Source organism: Phyllostomus hastatus, unplaced genomic scaffold (assembly GCF_019186645.2).
Source record: "Phyllostomus hastatus isolate PE091 unplaced genomic scaffold, TTU_PhHast_1.1 phas_contig_80, whole genome shotgun sequence".
NCBI lineage: Eukaryota > Metazoa > Chordata > Mammalia > Chiroptera > Phyllostomidae > Phyllostomus > Phyllostomus hastatus.
Genome location: NW_025333960.1, coordinates 46,872,187 through 46,894,244, shown reverse-complemented (window position 1 = coordinate 46,894,244; position 22,058 = coordinate 46,872,187). Strand labels below are relative to the sequence as shown.

General features: G+C 50.7%; 1 protein-coding gene across 13 annotated transcripts in view; it reads right to left on the bottom strand.

The window, feature by feature from the left end:
• Positions 1 to 293: 293 nt before the first annotated feature.
• ZNF532 (zinc finger protein 532) overlaps positions 294 to 22,058 on the bottom strand; it is a 97,343-nt gene continuing 75,578 nt past the window's right edge. For 12 of the 13 annotated variants that reach the window (XM_045850397.1, XM_045850398.1, XM_045850402.1 and 9 more), the window contains 3 exons: positions 7,168 to 7,280; positions 4,703 to 4,850; positions 294 to 2,864 (listed from right to left, as the gene is read on the bottom strand). In XM_045850397.1, the coding sequence (XP_045706353.1) occupies positions 2,373 to 2,864; positions 4,703 to 4,850; positions 7,168 to 7,280 (753 nt within the window). In that variant the 3' untranslated portion in view covers positions 294 to 2,372. The remainder of the gene's footprint in view (positions 2,865 to 4,702; positions 4,851 to 7,167; positions 7,281 to 22,058) is intronic. The other variant, XM_045850394.1, reaches the window with a different exon arrangement.

Genomic DNA, 22,058 nt, shown 5'->3' with positions numbered 1-22,058 from the left:
GCAGATTCTCCATAATATCTTCACAATCCACCTTCCAGCTCACCAACTCTCTCTTGGGTAGAGCCACCCAGTTTTCCCCCTGGGGGAAGAAACCTGTGCCGTCTTGGACCCTGGGCTTCACTTGCTCTTCCTCCTGGACCTCTGGGAATTCTAAAAAAAACTTTTCTGGAGGCTCGACTAGGCATTTAATAGATGCTAATTTCATATCACCAAGCATTTCTGGGTATTGAAGAATAGATGGACTTCCAGGTCATCTTATAAAAGCTATCGTGCCACAAACAAAAAATCTAGTATCGTGTTTTGCACATACTTTTTATTTGTTGAATAAATGAATATTTGTCCATATGTACATAAACACAAGAGAGCGAGCACTAGATGTAGGGCAAGGATATCCGGTTCTCATACGCGAAGTCACTTACCAGCTATGGGGGCACAGGCCAAAGATGAAGAAGCAGAGCTCAGCTTCCTCAACGGTGCCACTAGGCGAGAGAGCCCTGGGCGGCCCACCGCACAGATTTATTGCGGAGGCTCAAATGGAGACACGTGTGGAAGTGTACGAGTACAACGTAGGGCAATACAAGTAGAACAAGGAACAGCCATTGAATTACAAGCTGGGGAAGACTTAATCATGCCCCCAGATGACACCGATGTCCTGACGGGGTCAACCAGAAAGTGACAAAAGAGCTGCTTTCTCATGAGAACGAAAATGCCATTCTTTAGAGCGGGAAGAACTCTGCAACATCCCGTAGCCTGCCCCCGGAATCAACCACTTCCCAAACTTCATCATGAAGACGTCACAGTCCCGCCACCAATGACTCTCGCACAGAAGCACAAGGGCCAAACGTCCCACGTTTATTTACAGAGGAAACGAGTGTGATACAGTTGGGATGGATGTAGTGTGCAACCCCTGACAGCAGCGAGACCTTTGTGAGGAACCGGACGCGGACTACAGTATATCATGCAAGTATCTATATATACACAAATTTTTCTTAAAAAAAAAAAAAAAGTACAAAACATGTTTAGGGATAAATACAAGATATAAAATGCCAAAGAAAACATGGAACGAAAACCAAAAAAATAGAACTCTCCCAGAGAACTATAAACGGAAGGGACGGAAGCACGTGTCTGCTGTGTTTCCGTGGAGCAGAACCTCGGACGGTCAACGGACTCGTGGAAATGACCGGCCTGAGCCCGGGCGGCCCGGGCGGCCCCGCGCGCGCGCGCAGGGGCCACACCGGCGGGGCGGCGGGCGGAGTTGTGCTTCCCGACTCTAAGTACCAGAACGTTTGGCAGTAGCACCCAGAACAGGAGATGCCAACTCTTGAGACAGCAAAGGGGTGACGTCAACCTGGATTTCTGTCTTCCTGTCAAGAGCCAGAGAAATACTTGGTATCTTTAGGTGTGTCTGGATAATCGTTAATAAATTACGTGACAAAAACCTGACTATATAAATCTGTTGGTCTAACTACGTGTTTGTAACGTGTACAGGAGTCCAGCCCTTGCGTAACTTTATTTCCTTGTGCTCTGGGAAGCAGCCTTGCACGTCCAGCCAAGAAACCACCGGCCCTCTCCTTGCCCTTCAGGACAGACACCTTTCTTCCCCGTAAGAGGGAAATCAGGAAACCCCTTATCTGTTACTGGATTTCGGGCCCAAGTTTTTTATTCACCTGCAAGGCTGCCGCTTTCAACACCGTTTGGCATGGCCCAGAAAAGTTGCCCCGGGCCGCCGGAGCGTGTGTGCGTCCAAGACGCGCCACCCCAGACTCCGAGCAGGCACATTGAGGGTAGCGCTAAGACACTTGAAAGTCCCCAGGTGTTTTGAGACCCACAATCACCTACAATTGATGTAGTAAGTTCTAAAAATTAAAAACACTAAAAAAGGCCGTTATCTTAGCCCATTAATTAGTTAACCCTTTTAAATCTGTAACATACAAAATGGTTTATTTGAATTCAGGAACTGCCCGTTACTAAGAACTCTGCTTCAAAGGAACGATACAAAAAGAAAAATTATCATCTTCCCCCCACAAAAAAAAAAAAACAAACAAACCCCCAAAACAAAACAAAAAAAAAATCCAAAACACAAAAACCCAAACTCAAAACAGTTTCTACTAAATACTGATACAAACATGTAACAAAGAGTATAAAAAGTTATTCATTTAAATATATACAAACTCTTCTGAACTCAAATACTGCTTTAATACTTATGGAGGATATACACGAGAAGGCGGAGGAGGGACAAGGGACGCTGGGAGAGAATATATTGCAACAGCCTCGACAGCGCTGTTAACTCTGTGATACTGCAACCTTTCTGTAACAAAAACGTCTTTTTCATTCCCACGTGGACGGGGCTCTTCCTCGTGGCAGGTCTGTGGCTACTTCTCAGCTGAGCTCACGCGCTTGGACTTGATGAAGGCCATGCCGTGGGTCCGCATGTGCGCGTTTAAGGCCGCTTCCGTCTCGAACGTTTTGGCGCACACCTTGCACTTCCGGTCGGAGGCCGCGCCGTCGGCCGCCTCGTGCTCGGGGCTGGGCTGGTTCTGCTGGCTCTCCTCCCCGGCCCCGTTCTGCTGGGACACGGGCTGCGGCTCCTTCAGCTTGTGCACGATGAACAGGTGCCTGCTCAGGGACACGTGGGACGTGTAGCAGAGGCCGCACTCCCGGCACTGGTGGGAGGAGCCGTCCGATCGGTGCTGCGGGATGTGCTCGTGGAACTGGAGCAGGTTCTCGGTGGTGAAGCCGCACACGGCGCACTTGTGAACCTTAAAAACATTGATCTTTAGCTTTTTCAGCGGTTGAGTAATCGCACCCCTGGGAGGTCTGAACTCTAAAACTGGTTCTTCCAACTTCCGCTTGGGACTGGGAACCTTGGAGAAAGAAACAGACACAACTGAAAGCCATCGGGCTGGCTGGGTGGCCGGTGGCCAGCTCCCTCGGACTCAAGGCGGCCGGGAAAACGTGCACAGCGAGCTTGGGGGCGTGGGCTCTGTCACGGCTGCGAGCCTGCCACCCCACCCGAGGCTCAGGCCTTTCGCTGGCTCCACAAATCTGAGCGTCCCTGTGTCCCAGGCAGTGCTCCAGCCCAGGGGCCCAGCAGGGGACAAACAAGTCCCTGCCTTCACGGGAGGGGGGCTCCAATGGAGCGTGACAAGTGGCAACCAAGGAGCCAATGTGCAGTCACACACAGGAAAACAAAGCAACGAGGGAGGATGGGTGGGGTGGGGCTTTTAGGTCACACGTGGCGTGACCGTGACCTCTGAACAGGGACCAGACACGGGGAGCTGTGTAGGCAAAGGCCTGAGGTGGGACCTGTGCCTGGGGCACAGCAGAAAGGCCAGCGGGGCTGGAGCAGGGCGGCCGGGCAAGTGCAGAGAGGGGGCTGGGGAGACACGGGGGTTGGGTGGACTGAAAAACACCTTGTGGGAGAGAAAAGGCCAGGAATTTTGCCTTTTGTGTGACCAAAAGGGAGAGTCCCTGGAAGCCCAGCTGGTCCAGTAACTGCCCTGTCCTGCCCGCTCACCTCTGTCATACTCCTTCCTCAACGGGCCGTGCCTTTCTCCTGCCTTTCTAGATCTGAGCCGCGCCCAATCCCCGCGCCTTTTCTGATCTCCAAAAATCCAAGCCACAGGGATCTCCCTCCTCCCAGTTCCAGGGCCCCCATTTTCCACCTTGTTCACAGGGTGTCTCTCATGCACCTTGACCTGAAGCTATGACTGCGGGCACCTTGCCTGAAGCTGCCCCTCCACCTACATTCTTTTAAACATTTTACTTATTTATTTCTAGAGAGAGGGGAAAGGAGGGAGAAAGAAAGGGAGAGAAACATCCATGTGTGGTTGCCTCTCACACCTGCCCCACACCCCCTACTGGAGACCTGGCCCACAACCCAGGCATGTGCTCTGACTGGGAATCGAACCTGAGACCCCTTGCTCCACAGGCTGGTGCTCAATCCGCTGAGCCACACCAGCCAGGGCTCCACCTACATTCTTGAATCCCCGCCTCCCACTCCCCTCGGACATCACTTGAGGGAAAGCATTACAATCCAACGGGACACTGGTCTGACTACTGGTCTGATGGGCCTCGACTCCGTGCGTAACTCCTTGAAAACACACGTAGGCTTTACGCAGGCACAGTCCAGGCATGGCCCGGCACCAAAGACAGCAGGAGCTCTGAGACACACAGTCTGCTCAGCTGTGGCTTCACTCTAAGAGCACTCGGCACACACACACCTCGTGCACAGGTTAGTATTATATGCACTGCTGTCTGAGCCAAGTTCACTGTCCACCGATGTAAGAAGAAGGCTCGGATCTGCCGCGCTAGCTACTATCACTACGGAGAGAAGCTACAGGGAAGCACGGCTTTTATGAGGACACTACCACGCCTGGTACTGCTGCCAGGGAAAAAGAATCTAGTTCTATATACTCCTTCTGGCTGAGAGGTAACTTCTGTGCATGGACACCACCATTTTACATTTACTCTGTAGGTAGGTGCCTACAGCTATTTCTGGAAGGGCACAGAGGAAACTCAGCAAAGGTTCCCTTTCAGGAGCAAGAGGAAAGGTCAGAATGGGTGTAGAGGGAGACAGCCTATTATTTCACACCCCCATCCATAGTCTGAATTTTTAAAACCGTGTAACTGCAGGAGCTTTTAACTGAAAACACCAAGTCAACACGACTTCGCTGTAGAGAGGACGGCTGCAATATCTGACCTTGGCGTCCTCTTTGATTTCCACCTCCTCCTCGTTGGTGGCTTCTGTCATCTCTTTCAGGTCCGGGTCCTTGATCCCGTGCATGAGCTGGATGTGCTTCTCCAGCATCAGCCGCTTCGTGAAGGTCCTCCTGGAGTCCGCGCAGTGCCTGCAGGGCAGGGCAGGGGAGAGGACGCGGCCAGGTGACCCACCAGCAGAACAGCGGCTCGCATCCCGGGGGACCGCCGCCGCCGCCGCCACCGGCCGCACGCTCAGGGGGGTCAGGGTGATCTGTGTCAATCAACGGCCGTGGCCCAAAGTGACATGGCAAAATGTTGCCATAAATCACAGTTTCCGATTTGGGCAAAGGAAAAAAAAAAGTGTTTGCACCTTTCGGAAAGTTTTCTGCCCGTTTCTGTGTCCTCGCAGGACCAGCCTGACTTGGTTCAGATGGAGTATTTATTTTCTAGGTTTGGTTCAAGTGTCACTTAATTGGTCATTCTAGGTGTGGCTTTAATCTTAAAAGGGAGAATGCTCAATTTCAAAAGTTTTCTTTACCCTGCCTCAGAGCGTTCCCTCGGGATTTGCGTCATGAGAGACACTGTACTGTGGAGTCCCTCCCTGACTCCTTCATGCTGAGCTTAATCATTCCTGTCCACTCTGCCACAGCACAGAGGGGACAGTGTCTCGCCCGGTCCAATCCCTCACCCAGGCACAAACGCAATGTGCCCGGTCAGAGTCGCAGCACAGAATCCCAGCACTCAAGTACGTGTGTCCATCCAGACACTCACATAGAAAATGGATGCCCCAAATAGGTCAATTATTAAATTGCCCTATTTTAAACTGTTCATTTTGCCCTGGCTGATGTAGCTCAGTGGATTGACCGTGGGCTGTGAACCAAAGCATCACAGGTTCGATTCCCAGTCAGGGCACATGCTTGGTTTGCAGGCCACAGCCCCCAGCAACCGCACATTTCTCTTTCTCCCTCCCTTCCCTTTCTAAAAATAAATAAATAAATCTTAAAAAAAAAAAGAGAGAATTATCTCTTTAAAAAAAAGTGTTCATTTTATATTATGCCAAAATACCCTGTAGATGATGAATATGGTTTTTCTCTGGGAGACATGAATTCACAGTTTTCTTACTAAAACAGGCCCCAAAAAAGGTAACAAAACAAGTTAAGGGCCATGACGATGGCGGCACCACGAGCCAGACATCAGGAAGAACTCCCCTGCCGGGGAGGGGCACGAAGGACCGAATGTGCCGCCTCCAGAAAAGCTCCCGTGGATTCTGTCACAACCGGCCCCAAACTCTGCTGAGTTCAGGTCAGAGGCCCAGAACCCGGGGGGGGGCGCGGCAGGCACCCCCTCCCACACCGAGGAGCACAGGAGATGAGCCGGACAACCCCAGCATTTCACTGCCTCGCGGTGACTTCGCGGGGAAACAAACAAAACCCGTCGCGGCATGGATGCTGCCACGCCCGACTGCCCTGTCATCTTCGGCCCGGCCCAGGCCCTCCCTCCAAGTTCTGATTCTTTCTGCACGATCTCGATGCACAGATTCTATTCACAGAATGTTCTCGTCTCTCCACAACCGCTCTCAGCTTCCATTTCCCTGCAGGAGAGTCCACTCCATCCCCGTTTTTCTACCCGAGAAACCGCCCCCGGCTAACCACGCCCCAGCCACGTCCCACTGATCTGACACAGCCACACTTCACGCGTCTCTGCTGCCACCTGCCACAGGCTGGCCACGTGGCTTCCCGGTCTTTGAGTTCTCTCTCTTTTATGAGAAGTGCCTTAAAGTGCGTGACCTTGCTACACCCACTCACTTCAGGCGTGTTCTGTTTGAACACAGGAGAAAGCTTTCTCATTAGTAATAGCGTAACAAGTTCTGGTCGCCACACACTAAGCAGCTCATGGCCATCCCGAGGGGTGCGGTGTGCCGGCCCACTCAGTCCGTGCCTTTGGTCCCTTGTCCAACAGCGTGTGACGGGACAGGCCACCCTGCCTTGGGTGGCGCACGACAGCCACAGGGCCAACGGTCAGCCTCGGGCCGACTCCAGGACCGGGCCCCACCAGGGCCTCTCTGAACCCAGGAGTCAGTCAAATAGAAGTAGACAAATCCATGCACCTGGGCGGGCGGCTCACTGCACCGTGCCCCCGCAGCTGCCTCTGGGCAACAGCCAGAGCCCAGGAACCTACCTACCCGGGGGGTACGAGGAACTGTGCCTTAGAGTTCAACGGTTTTAAATGCTCCCATCCAATCGAGACACTGCATGTCAAAACTACAGGCTGTCATGAAGACATTGAATCCAGAGACTGTGGGACAGGGGTGGGATGGGACAGGGGTGGGGAGGGGATGGGACGGGGGTGGGGTGGGATAGGGTGGGGTGGGGTGGGATAGGAAGGGGAAACCGGGAGGAGCCTTGGTGAGCGCCCGTCCGGCTGAGTCCTCTCCCTGCGCCCCTCCCGTGAGAAACCACGACTTACGAGCAGGTGTACACTTTCCGGATGCCTTTGTGCTTGATCCGGTTGTGGCGGCACAGGCTGTGCGAGGAGCTGAAGGACTTGTCGCACTGGCGGCACGGGTGCTTCTTCATTTGCTTCACCGCGGTGGGGGGGGAGAGGGGGGGACAGCCCGTGAGTGAGCGCAGCCAGAAACCACGTTTGAGGCTAAGAACTCTTGCCTAAGAGTAACAACATTTTGCTTTTTCTCAAAAACACTTACGTTTTTGATTCGACACAAACGCCCAAGTGTTTAAAAGAAGAAACATTATATAAAGTTTCTTTGCAAAACAGATACAATAAACATTGTTTTTAAAAGCAGATGATACAGGAAAACGTAACTCTTCAGTCATGACCAAACCAAGCCATTATCTTAATTCCTTATGTCCAGAAAGAATATGTCACCTCATCCAATGTGCCTTTTTAAATTAAATCTCTGGCTGATTTTAAACCTCTTAACTTTCTCCCACTTAATGACTAAGTAATTATTACTTATATGAAGAAAGAGTTGTATATATTCCTTATATAAAGATAGGGTTTATATAATTCTTCCTTATGTAAAGAAAGAAGGCCTTCTGTAAAGAAAGAAGGCCTTCTGTTGCAAACAACACCCTGTGGCTGTGTCAAGAACACAGACGCATGAAACCTTGTTACGGAGACGACCCCGCTGGCAACTGCAGCCAGAGAGATGGAGAGAGAGGGTGGGGTGCGGTGGGGTGGGGGCTGGGCGAGAGCACCCGAGAAAGCGATCGTGAGTTCCACAGAAATCTAAGTTAAAAATTTCCCACTCTGGCTACGACACAATCACGTCACCTCCATGTATTTCCGTGCAGACCCTAGGGACTAAAATCAGTGGCTTGACTTGAGAACGCATCCTGCAGGTTCGACCAGCACTGCAGCGTGAGGACAACGATGCATCCATCACAAGTAAGCCGGGGCAGGAAGGAGCGGGCGGCTCCAGAACGGGGTGAGTGCCGCTCGGCCCTCGGGAAAAACAAGGCCGAAGCAGGATTACGTTCTCGTGCGAATGCGGTCTCTCAAATAACATCCCTATTTTGGGCACTAGAAAGAGACAAGCAAGCAAGCGGTTGGGAGCTAAGTGATAAAGGAATGATAAATGTGTTTTAAAAATGACTCGTACATCCCCTGACAAACATGTCCCAGTCAAATGGGAAAGCAGATGGAAGGGGCTGCGAGTTTTTAAACACCCGCCCCCCACCCCCAGCTGTAAGGCGGAGACCACACCTCAGAGGGGGCGGGGGTGGGGGGGGCGAAAGTAGAGGTTAACACAGAGCATGAGACACACGAGAAATCCTCAGTGCATGTTTTCCTATTAATAACACTCAAGTTACACATCCAAGCCTCCTTAAAAAAATACGTTTATTGATTTCAGGGAGAGAGAAAAAGAAACATTGACGACTAGAAAGAGAAATATGGATTGGTTGCTTCCTGTAGGCGCCCCAACCAGGGATCAAAACCCCAACCGAGGTATGTGCCCTCACTGGGAATCGAACCTGCAATACTTTGCTGTCAGGGCCCAAGTTTCATTTAGAAAGAGAGGGAAATACTGTCTTTTAAAGAAAGCAAACCAGTCTGGCAGGTGTTCCAAAGGGTCTTGGACCAGATAAAGGCAAAGCAGGGAGGTTCTTCTCTGTGCTAAGGATGAAAGTCGGACCGCTGTCTTTATTGCTTCCTAAAGCACATAATCTCTGGGAAACAGAGAGAACAAAGACAACAGCCAGCTGGTGCTCTGCGACGTGCTGTCCCTTCTCCCAAAGGCATTCCTCCATAAAAACTGCGGTCACGCAACGCACACACCAGCAAAACACCCCCGTCTCTCAGATTTACGTAGCCTGAGGATGAGGTGACATTCAGGATCCAGCTCTCAATAAGGAACAGCGAGAGTCATGAATGGTTCTCCTATGTTTCAATAAGGTTATTTAAATATCTACTAATGTCTAATTCCCTCTGAGCTTTGCACACATAAGATAGGCAATATTAAGATCACCCGGAAGAATCAAAACACAAGACACATTTCTAAACGCGAAGTTGCAGCAAAGAATCCTCAAGGACACAGAGAACTGAAATATACTCATATCTAAGCACACAAGGGGCAAGGGGCCTCAGAGAATTGTAAACTGTATTTTCTTTTCAGATGAAGGGCTCAGTACCCCATTCCTCTTTGTGCTGTGGTTACATTAGCAAACCAAAATGTTAACAGAGAAATCTCAATAAAGGAATCCTCGGGAGATGATAAATTAAATTCAGCTTAGCTGAATCAATAATTACTATTTTCAAAAAGAGTTGACAATATGTGAGATAGTCTTCCTTCTCAACATCTTTATTTCGAAAACGCAGGAATGAACTGTGCAAACCCCACAACAATGGAGCAGCGTTTCCGGATCGATGGGGACAAGAAAATCACAGGTTTCAACACCCGTTTCCAGGTCATCTCCGCCTCACAAAACAAACGCCTTTCTTCTTCGCTAAATTTTAAATACGGACTGACTTACTTAGAGATGCTTTAACCTCATTTATTTTCATAACTGTATCTTCAGTATTGTGATAGTTCACACTGCTGTAATTTTTGTCAGTCAATCAAAAATGGAAAGAAAAAACAGTATTAAGAAAAGCATAAATTTACCATTGTTCTATTTTCAAAAACTTTGAAGGTCGTTTACCTCCTTCTGGCTCCAGTGGGGTGTGAGCTGACCTCGGAGGAAACCATGGCCTTCAGGGGCTTCTTATATAGTTAACTAAATTCAGAAAATCCACACTTCCCCCCTCCATTGTTAGTTGTTTTGCTTGTTTTTTCAGCAGAGCTCTTTGAACAAACAGCGAATTAATGTAGTAAGCTGGCAGGTCTGGAGAACTTTGTGAAACCTTATAGTAAAATATCAAATCAACGTCTGGGTACATTTCCCAAGCCTTCTCCCTGGTCTCCCAGCTCTGACTCTTCAGCCCCAAGCGCTGAACCAGGAAGAAAAGCATCAGCTTCCTGGGCACATTCCGGGCGGGAGAGGCTGTGGCCCTGGGCTTGGGGCGGGGGGGGGTGTTCCGAGCGCTGGGGTGGAAAGTGCCCAAGGCCCCCTGCATCCGGGCGGCACCCGGTGAGTGTGCCCTGTGCTGCCGCTGGCTCTGTCACAGTCGGCCATTTCCCATGCTGATAACTAGTCCCTTCTTGTTTGGTGCCCATCGAGCTCGCTCTAAACTCCCCTTTCCCGTTCCCGAGTCAGCAGATGGAACCAGGAGCAGAGCAGGCAGGCGGCTGGGCCTGGCTCCTCTCGCTGGGCACAACACAACGGTCACACATGCCATGATTTGTCCGTGCCGCTGAGAACTCAGGCTCTGCTCCTGTTCACAGTGCAGCAGTCAGTGCTCCACGGTAGGGATTATACTTCCATTTGTTTGTTCATTTACCAGGTGCAGCGCGTCTAGGCTATGCCCGGTGTGGGGAAATCAGGAAGTACAACCCCTAGAAACATTCGTGTGCACGTTCTGGTGTGAACGCATGGTTTTATTTCTCTTGGGTGATCACCTAGAGATGGGATCACCGAGTCACACGCACGGTACATTAAGTAAGAAACTCTCCCACGGGCTCCCAGCTTGGCTGTGCCCTGCCTTTCCACCCCCAACGGAATGGACTCCGGCGGCTCCGCAACCATCCCCCCCACCCCCCCGCCATAGCCGGTGCTGCCGCTTTAATCTGTCGTAGCCACTGCAGAGGGTGGTCCTCGGGGTTTCACTGTCCTTTCAATTTGTGTTTCTCTAATGACTAATAGCACTAAGATTTGAAAACAGAACAATTAACAGATGAAACACCTACTAATACACCTCTCTTCCTCCAAGGAGTGAATTTCACTCCTCTGAAATCTCATGGGAGATGCGCCTGGCCTTTGGCACTTGGAAAACACTCGTGGATCCTCCTTGTGTGAGTGAACGAGCACCGGAAGGAGTCACTGAACACACATGTATCTACTGGAGAACTAGGAGCAGGTTCCACCACGCCATCCGAGAGGAGCACCTTCAGGATAAAGTGCTGGGCACTCAGCGGGCACTGCTGAGATTCTGCAAAATGGGGAGCCACGAGCAAGTTTAAATACCCATTAAGAAAGAGCCTATTTCAAAACAAAAAAAAAACAAACCTATGAAAATATTGGGGTGGGACAAAGGCAAAGGACTGAGGACAAAGACAAGAGATGGGGCAGAGAGCAGGGAGGGGTTCAGACAGAAGGAAGAGCCAACCAGGATTCCAGTGCGGTGGGAGACGAGGCGCCACCCACAGACAGGTGCTGCGCTTATTACGGTCCAAGGTGGGCGGGTGAGGAAAGGACCGGGAAATTGAAGGAATTCCTGCTCCATGGCCTCCGTTTCCCAATGAGGACTCTATGGAGCATCCAGACAATGCAGCCTGCATTTCCTTTCTCTCATCTTTTCCAATTGTAAAAATACTAAATGCTTATTGCAGAATGAGGGAGAGAGGGAGTAAAAATGGCTTCTTCTAATCTCACCCACTGAAGTCAATTTCTAGCTATATATAGCCTTCCCATTAATTTCGTTTCTGAATATACGTTTATGTGTATTTATAATAAGGCTAGATTATGCATATTGATTTGTATCCTGATTTCTTTCACTGATAAAACGCACAGAGCTACACACGTTTTGATGGTTCTACAGTCTTCTCAATGCATGCACAGTGTTCTCTTCTATAAATGAACCATAACTTAAATATTTTCTATTAACGATTTAGGTTGTTTCAGCTTTTCAGTAATTACAGATGGAAAATTCAGTCATCAGCCAATTGTTTCCTTTGTACAAATTTCTGGAAGCAGCCCTTCCAGTTCAGACATCGTGAGAATGTTGCAGCTCTCTGAAGCTTCTAGCAAAACCGTCCTCACGCCGGAGACCAACCACGTCAGCGGGCGCTCCCTAAGAGTCCTCTACTCCAGATCACCGCTCACCGACTGACTGCCGGTGACAGGAAAAACACTACACTGCACTGTGCTGTTCTCAACGCCCAGTGACATCTGCCCGTGCATTCCCGGGCCACCTGGGTTTCCCCAGTGAAGGACCCCACCGTATCCTCTCTGCAGTTTTCAGGGGTGTGAGGGCAGGGAGAACGGCCGGTGAGACCGGGCAGCGGACTGCTCGGTCTGGGGAACCTCTCAGCTCCGTGGTGGGCCTTCCCAGCCTGTCCAGCCACCACCCCCTTCCTCTCTCGCTCACACCCCACATGACAGCCACAGCAAGCCACCAGAAACACCCAGCTCATCCTGTTTCTCCGCCTGAAACCCAGCCTCGCGCTCAGGGACTAAGGCCTGCGGACATGCCAGCCTCCCTTCCAACACCCCCTGGTGCAGCACCCCCCACAGCGACCTGGTGGCAGTCGCTCAGCTGCCCTGCTGATCTGCACCACACCGGCTTCTTGCTGCACTGTGCCCGGCACGACCTCCCCTTGTGCGACCTCCAAGTACCCCCCGGGGGCGGCATTTCCTCTGTGGAGCCTTCCCCCACATCTCCCAGCCCCTGCCCATCTCTCCCGAAACAGGGATGTTCGACCTCCCCTTCCCCAGACCTTCGATGTCAGTCCAAGTCTCCCCTTCCATGCACCACACACGATTTTCACTTCTCATTTCACTCTGTCCTCCTCCAACCTCTTCAAAGACCGATCTCTGCGACAGATTCTACTGCTTTCTCTGTGCACAGGGCCCTCAACAAGACCTGAGCTGAGGTCGGACTTGAAAGCACCTCTCCTCACCCACCACTGAATCACACCACCTCGCGGTTCCTCTGAGACGCTAGTTTTATACCCAAACTCCTACTAGTTCTGGCTTTTAAAACATTTATGCTTTCTTTATTCTACCCACTTGTAAGCAGGGCAAGAACTGTACTTTCAACTTAATTTGTACTCCTCTGTAGCAAACTGATAAATATTTATAGATTGAAAGAAAGGTAAATACAAAAAAAATAAGCGTAGTTAAAAGTTAAACATCCCCAAAGTATGAATGAATGGGCTGCTCTCAACAGTTTCATGACTGTATTTTATTCCTATAATACTCAAGTATCCAGACACACCAAAGAATAGACTGACATCATGAACACGTTAAAAAAATCTACAGTCTATGGCTCCTAGCTCTCCTACAGAATAAAAATATGCTAAGATTACCTAAAAATTATAACTCAACAAAGGTGATGTTAAAAAAAGAAATTCCCTGGAAAAAAGTGGATCATGCCATTAGCATACCTATTTCATAAATAAAAGGTATAATTTTCACTGTGAGAATTATTGAAACTTTCACCAGGGTAAATAAAATATACTGTATTATATACCATATTTTTAGGACTATAAGACGCACCTAGGTTTCAAAGGAGGAAAATAGGAAAAAAAAATTTCAAAGCAAAAAATGTGGTAAAATATTTAATGACATAAATAACATAGTATTTCACCAATGTAAATGTAAACTACATTTACTAGGCAAGTAAGCTACATTTGGACTGTAAAACACACCCCACTCTTCCCCCCAAATTTGGGGGAAAAGTGTGTCTTACAGTCCGAAGATACGGTATATTTCAGTTTCTTCCTCTTTTCATATGTTAGATCTGGATATAGTCAGTATGTGCCTCAAAACTAAAGATTTTCACTCCCTTTATGAAAATGTTACCTACAGTTACAGATGGTAAAATCTTAAAAAATGAGGCTGGCTCACCTAACACACCCATGCCCTCTCAGAACACGGTCGTTTACACCCGGGCAGCTAGCCCGCCGCCCCCCTGAAGTGTGGGATACGGTGGCACATAAATTCCTAAGTCCTTACTGGCAGAACCCGATGCCTAGGACACTCGTGACGTTTTTGCAGCTCCTGTCTCACGACATCCAAGAACACATAAATACATGGGCACTGAGACGAGCACAGAATAGGAAACTCAGCTTACACGTGTGTGTGGGCACCAAGAAAAATAATTTCTGAGTGCTAAAACGATCCTAGTTTCTACAAATTAGAACTGAGTGCCTGGGGGAAATATTTAAACACAGAGAGTAAATTTAGACCAGTGGTTGGCTAACTTTTTCTATAAAGGGCCACATTGTAAATACTTTAGGCTTTGAAGACCATAAAGCTTCTGTTGCAACTGCTCCACCTTGTAGTTCCAAAGCAGCCGTGGACGATGATACATAAATGGATGGGTGTGGCTATGGTTTCCAAAAATTATTTACAAAAACTGGTGGCCGGGCTGTCAAACGCGGTTTGCTGACCCCGATTTAGACCACTGTCTCACGTGCTGCAGAAAACAGAGCCAGGCCCCCATCACTCAGAACCAGGTCTAGTTAAGAAAGCAGGCAATCGATCAAGGTGAACGCCAGCCATACCTCCAAAGCAAGGAGAAAGGATTCTTTTTCAGGTGACACATTCAGAATGTGTCCTGTGCTGGTTAGGTGACAGAGTGCTGAAGACCAGTGCTTGCTTGTTGCTAGACTTGTTGAAACAGCAACAAACAAAGCCAGTGTCCTAACTTTCTGGTTATGAGACCACCTGGTTTGCTGATAACACCGCACAACTGAAAAATTAAGATAGAGAACTGTAGACCTGGCTGGTGTGGCTCAGTGGATTAAGAGTGGGCCTGTGAACCAAAGGGTCACCGGTTCAATTCCCAGTCAGGGCACACACCTGGGTTGTGGGCCAGGTCCCCAGTTTGGGGGTGCACAAGAGGCAATCACACATTAATGTTTCCCTCTCTTTCTCTCTCCTTTTCCCCTCTGCCTAAAAATAAATAAAATCTTTAAAAAGATGCAGAACAGCCGTCAGCGCACAGTAAGGGAAAGCCAAGCCCAGGGCAGACGGGACAGAGGGTGCCCCTGCGCAGCTGCGGCGCTCAGGGCCCATGGGGAAAGGCAAGTGCTCAAAGGAAGCCTGGCTTCCTAGCGCAGCCGCCTGGACCAGGGCAGTGACACTCGGAAAGGCCTGCCCGGTGCCACTGGGTCACCATGGGCACATGGCTGCCCGGGACCTCGGCATCTACCCCCGATGACCAGTGGCATCATGCACCAGGGGCTGGGGGTCCTGCCACAGGCCCTAAACAGACCCCAGGGCCCCTCTGTCCTGCCGCCCACCCCACGGAAGGCCCTGCCCTCCCAGCAAACCCGATGCACTGCTCCTCCTCTGTCTCCTCCACAGCTCACAGCAGGAGACACCGGGCGGACGGACGGGTGCCGTGGGCCACCGCATCTCACTGAGTCTGAGTATTCAGGAGTCAGAGACCACACGGGCATGGGAACAAAACCTTTGTTGCCAAATTCTTCTGGGTCTGGCTGTTTCACTCCCCTTCTACTTACTTTAAAGAGTCGTCTACTGAGACTTCTTGGTCCCTAGAACACGTGCCTACAGAGGGTGACAGTATTTCTCTATCATTTCTGTTCTCAGAGAATTCGGTCCTCAAAGAGGGACCACTGGAAGGAATACAGAGAATGTTTTTCTTCAAATGTGCTTTTGAATACAATCCTCTTGCCCTTTTTAATTAAAAAGCAATCTAAAAGAAAAGAGCTCCTTGGGAATGGTTTTTTTCCCGACAGTTACTATTTTAAATATTGCTACAGAACAAAAAATTAAAATATACTGTCTGAAGACATAAGCAGATTCTTTGTGATATTATTTCTACAAATCAAGGAAACTAGTCGTTCCTTTTAAAGAGAATCACTGGGGCCCTGGCTGCCGTAGCTCAGTGGATTGAGCTCAGGCTGTAAACCAAAGTGTCGCAGGTTCGATTCTCAGTCAGGGTACATGCCTGGGTTGCAGGCCATGACCCCCAGCGACCGCACATTGATGTTTCTCTCTCTCTCTTTCTCCCTCCCTTCCCTCTCTAAAAATAAAGAAATAAAATCTTTAAAAAAATTTTTTTAAAGAGAATCACTGTTTTTATCAGACGATCTGTAAGAAATCTGTTAATAACTTTGAAACGTTAACAAGCACCAGTATAAAAAAGCTGAGACTAGATCTGAATGATAATGGTAACGTTCTCGTCTGTCCCTGTCCTGCGCGCCACACTGATTCTCCCGCCGTCTGAACCGCAGCGGTGCGGCACTGTGGGTCGGCATCATCGACCATCGGATCCAACGGTGTGTGCAGGGGCACGGGACACCGCGAGAGGTACCAGGCAGCCAGTCCGCGCCCCCGTGCGAGAACTGACTGCCCCACAGCTACTGACAGGCTCTTCTGTTCTTCTTCTCTTGCTGTTCATCCCAGTTTTGTGACAACGTGAGTTCGAGGGGTTGCAGAGGAAATATTGCCTCTCGCTTCCCTGACAACCTTCCAACTCTTTATTTGCGGCCCCTCGTGCAGCACGCCACACACACAGAACCTCCCGCCTGGCTCCGGTCTCACCCCAGGCCCCTCCCCTGCCAAACAGGCGTTTGTTCCCACTCATAACTTGGGGTGGCTGCTAAAAACCCCCACACCCAGACCCTGAGCCAGGGGTGGAGGCCCCTGGGTTCTAAGGCAGCCTTCGGCACGAGGGTTGACTGAACTCTGGAAAACGCCGGCAGCCTTTCTGGGTCTGAGGTGTTCCCATCTGTAAACCGGGTGGGGAAATCGTGACCGCTGCGTCACCTTCTCCTGCTGTCGGTGTTACGACGCCTTATTAGGTCGACCACGGCCAGAATGGCCTTCAATCTCCTTTGACATCCCAGCTTGTGGCATGTGAAATCACTGTCTGGTTTTGGGGGGCCTCGAGGCATTGTCAGCTTACAGACACAATCATGTGCTAAATTCTTAAAACCTGAAACCCTGGTCTGCCAGTTGGACTTAGGAGCCTATTTTCCTAAAGAAAGTACACACCAGTGCTGCATTCTTGGGCCAGCACATGAAAGCCTCCCCATGTAAAAACAGAACCACAGAACTGGACCGATATTCTAAAACCTGACGAGGCTTCAGCACCCGTTTAATGAAAACACCGCAGCCGACGGCAAATCTGGGTTCGTGTCATAAAAAAAGCTACTTCCCTACTTCTCCCCTCTGCCCCATGGGACCCACACTCGACCTGCCAGGGATGCAGGGCAAGCAGGCAACCTAGAGCACAAGGGCAGGGGCTTCTGGGAGCATCGGGCTGGGTCTGGGGCAGGGAGCAGGGCGGGAGGCCAAGACTTTGCCATAAGGCGAGCTGCCGGTTCTGAGCAGCATGGAGAGACAGCAGAATCAAACCTCCAACGAGCCAGGAGGAAGAGGAGGAGACAGCTGTGGAGGTGAAGGAGGAGGAGAGGGAGCAGGAGCTAGACCCAGGCACGGCAGCCAAGCGGCGGAGAAGCCGAGAGAAGGAGAACGGCTCATCTGTGACAGTGAGGGAGTCAGTCCCTGGCTGCAGGCGATGTTTTTAACAAGAATGTTCTTCAGCCAGTGAGTCCGAGTCCCGGCACATTCACCCAAAGCAGACGGGGACCGGGGCCAAGTCTCATATTTCTCCCGGCGGCAGATGGCACCGGCCCAGCCTCAGGACAGCCTCCACCTCCTGAGGCCAAGCTCCCTGCGAGAGATAAACAGGAAGGGCCCAGGGAGGAAGCGTCTCCCTCAGTCTCCAAAACAACAGCAGCTGTGGTGGGCGATGCACTCACTGCAGAAGCTGGCGTGTCTGTAAACACCTTCGTCATGGCGGGGACAGGAAGCTCCCGGCTGGAACCAGCTACTGCTTGCTCACCTTGCACAGGGCCGACTTCTCAGGCTGCCACAGGAGCTGCGCTTCGCGTGCAAAGACACAACATGATACGTCTGCAGCGCCAGCACCTTCCGTCATCTTCTGATACCTGCTTCAAGAGACTGTGCGGACCCCGTCCCTTTGGGCCGGTCACCTGGCCGCAGGCTCCCACCTGCCGGGCGGCTGGGCAAAGTGAGGGTGCACCCGCTGGTTACCAAGAGGAGTGAGCGTAACTGGCCACGCCACAGGCCCGAGAAAGCCCAGCTGACCATCTCTGGTTAATTCACTCTGCAGGATGGACCGAGAACCTCTGAGAACTCCTGGAGGCAGGCAGGGGCCTCTCTCCTGGGCACTTCTCCAGATCACTGAACTCTCTCTCTGCAGGGAGACACTCTCTGTCCCAGGGAGCCCACTCCGGCTACAATCCAGCCAGCCCCAAACACCCGCCAGGCAGTGGCCAAGACACCTATGACTCGTAAGCAGGAGGATTTACGCGATAAATTAATGGCATCACAGCACTATTACTACGATTCCAACTCACCCCTGTAAGGCTGTGGGTCCCAAGGGAGGACTGTGAGGCTGTTACACTCAACATTCTTCCAAAACCACAAACACACACTCATTCATTCCACAATGGCATAAACAACTCTAACCGACACCGACCATAAACAACCCGAACCAATTACAGCAGCAATGGATGGAAAGTCACATATTTGCTAGCTGTTCCTAATCCACGTTGAAAGATTCAATGAGGCTCGAATCAAGCAATTTTTCAAATCCTAAGCTTTTCGGCTCTGCAAGAGGAGACTGTTCGGCAGAGTGTCTGAGGAGCCTGGACAGAATCCCACGTCTGCTGCTCACGGGGTGTGGAACTGGGGGCGATGAACCACTGAACCTCTCCCGGGCTGCCTTCCTTTCCTCATCTGTGAAATGGGAGCGGCAACAGCATCCACCTCATGAGCCCATTTCAGGGACAAGCGAGACACCAAATAGCGCGTGGCGAGCCCCCAATCAGCGTTAGCCACCCTGCCGTCATCACCACACTCTACCGCCCAGTTTAGCACACGTTGCCACAATCAGCCAGCCACGAGGCGACCTCTGCCATCCACTGGTTCAGAACACTCACGTACTGCCACAGCGCACCGCGAAACCAGGTCTTTCCAGGGACGTCCCGCCTGGTGGCGCAACTACGCTCTCCCGAGGCGTTCAGCCGCGTACGCTTTCCAAACCCCTTGCACGGGTGTAGCATCTGAGACCCTGAGAGAGCTGAGGCGGCCCCTCACCTCGCAAATGGGTCCCCTGGACCGAGGTGCCTGCAACACGGAACACCGTGGCCACCGAAGCATGCCCGACACCGGCTCCAAAGAGGAAGTTCCGTCCAAGGTGGTTTGAGGTCTCCCAAATCAGCACCCGTTCCTGATCCAGCCACTGAAGAAATATTTACGGGCTTACTATGAGCTCGGGAGAGAGGCTCCCAGGGGCTGCGTGCAGGGGAGCTGGGGGAGGAGGAAGGCCTGACGGGAGAGGCGCCCCCCAGAGGGTGGTTCAAGGACACAGCAGGGAGCACACGCCGACCTGGAAGATGCAGGAAGGGGGCCTCCTTCAGTCTGACGGGACCAGGGACGGCTTTCCAGATGAGCTGATGTCTAAGCCGAGGCCTGAAGGGGTAGGAGACGTCGGCCACCTGAAAGGTGCGGTCCTTCAAATGAGTGACTGTCGCCTGAAATGCCGCAGAGGCAGATGAGCAATGGTCAAGAGCACTGCCGGCCAGCCTCACCAGGAGACAGGACACGTGACCAGAGAGAAAAAGGGTAGACCAGGGGACTCCCAGGAAGCCACTGGACTGCGGGCAATAGGGACATAACACTCTGCACAATCAGAACTGCACAGCGAGGACAACCATCTGGGCGAGAACAAAGATGAATGGGGGAACCAAAGGGTATTGAGTGAAGAGATGGGGAGAGAACTGGACAGAAGGAAGAAAACACCAAGTCACGCTGGCCACCAAGCTGTGGCTGCAGGAGCTGAGGGTGGGGGGTGGAGTGGGCTCTTTGTTCCGTGGGTTTGAAGCTTCTGTGAGTTACCCGACAAGCTGAGACACTTGGTAAGCACTTGGATTCCGGAGCCTGGAATGCAGGTGAGAAACCACAGTGAGTGGAGACAGAGGCTGGGAAGTGGTCTGCACGTTTCTGTGAGAAGTGACGTTGTAAGAGCAACTGAAATTCCCCAGGGAGAGTCCGTGAAATGTGTCCAGGACAGACACCATGAGAAAACCCAGGGGCGGGTATAGTGCTCAACACTAAAGGTGTTGAGGAAGAGTTGCCAATTGGCTGAAACGCTGCAGTGGAACTGATAGAGGTCAAGCCCAAAAAAACGTCCACTGGACTCAACAATGAGGTCACAGGTGAAGACAGTCTGTTGACAAAGGTGAAGCTGAAAGCCCAAGGTGGTCAGTGGAGGGGTGACTGGGCGTGGGAAAATGTTGCCTGGCTGTGCGAAGGGAAGAGAAAGGACAGAGTGGAGAAGATTTGAAGTTTGGGGGTTAAATGCAGCCGAGGTCACGCAAGAATTCTGACAGGAGGGAAAAAGAGAATGGGAGGAGACACACATGTGTCTGCAGGCAGGTTTGGAAGCGGAGGGCTCCAGTGGGCGGAACTCACCCGCTGGCTTCCGACTGAGTTCAGCCAACCTCGGTCTCAGCTCACCAGTTTATAAAGACATTTCCTCCCCTCCCCCACCTCCCCTGAGTTCCTTCAGGAGGCTGCCTGAACTGAACTGAAACTGTAATCGAATCTGATGTGGCTCATTCCAGAAGGCAGGGTCTCAACCTCTTCAAAGCTAATCCCAAAATCCTACTAAGCCTAACATTTCCTCCGTGATGAATGGCTGCATCCCCTGTGAGTGTATACACGCCTTGCACAGCACAGCACGCTCGCGCACACGCCAGTTCCGGGCGGGCTCCCCGCCGCCAGCCCAAAGCAAGTAGTTGAAATCAGTGTTAAATTTCATCTCGGTGTCTAGATCCCGTCATTGTCAGATGTGCGCGATAAGGACAGTTCAGCGGGGAAAATAAACAGAAGGAGTTCTGAGATGTTCTAAGACAGTTACAGAAGTCTCAAATGTACAAGAGACACAAGGACTGAACTGCTAGGTAACTGAGGTCTGCTGGTATTTAAGTATTTGTGAAATCCGGTTTGGGTGCCGCGAACAGACTTCTGGAATCATTAACACATCAGGCTCTGAAAGAACTGCTGGTATTTACACAGGAGGCTTGTCGAGCATTGACCCTCAAGCTCTACCCGATCCTTAACAATGCACATTGTGAGAGGCGCACGGTGGCCTATTCAGGGAGCCTGGAGTGGAGATGATGAAATCAACAACGGGCTCCTGAAGCCGTGTCTGTTCCATAAGTCACTAACTTTTACATGAAGAGATGCTGAATTAAGTACAGTTAGACCTGCCCTGGCTGGCGTAGCTCAGTGGATTGAGCTCGGGCTGCGAACCAAAGTGTCGCAGGTTCGATTCGCAGTCAGGGCATATGCCTGGGTTGCGGGCCATGACCCCCAGCAACCGCACATTGATGTTTCTCTCTTTCTCTCTCTCTCTGCCTCCCTTCCCTCTCTAAAAATAAATAAATAAAATCTTTAAAAAAAAGTACAATTAGACCTAATCCAATAAAAATATTTTTGCAATTTGTGATCACTGTGACTGATGTTCTTAAAGCAAGTTTATAAGATCTGGATGGTAGCCAGTTAAAACTCTAACTTCATGACTAGTTCAAATACATGATTTCAACAAATCAGATTACAAAGCAATGCTTAAGCACTTCATGTAACAAGACTCCAGTGCATACTATCAATAATTACAAACCAGTTCCTGTGCACTCTCTACACAGGTTTCCAAAGTCAACTATTTGGTTTCTTTGGCTTAAGTCAAAGCAGTAAAATGGGTTCTTGAACGTGTCATGTCTCTGAAACCCCGAATCAATCCCGGAGTCACTACAAGTGGGACAAGTTGGTATGTTGTGTCTCGGGATGCAGGGCAGAAAGAAGACCACACCTACGTCATATTCCCCTCTAAAAATATTCAACCTGAATGTAACCAAATCTCTAAGAACTACGGGATACAGAAAACCAAGTTAAATGATGCCAAAAGGAAGCCATGACCCAAACCCAGAAACTCGGGGAACATATATACAC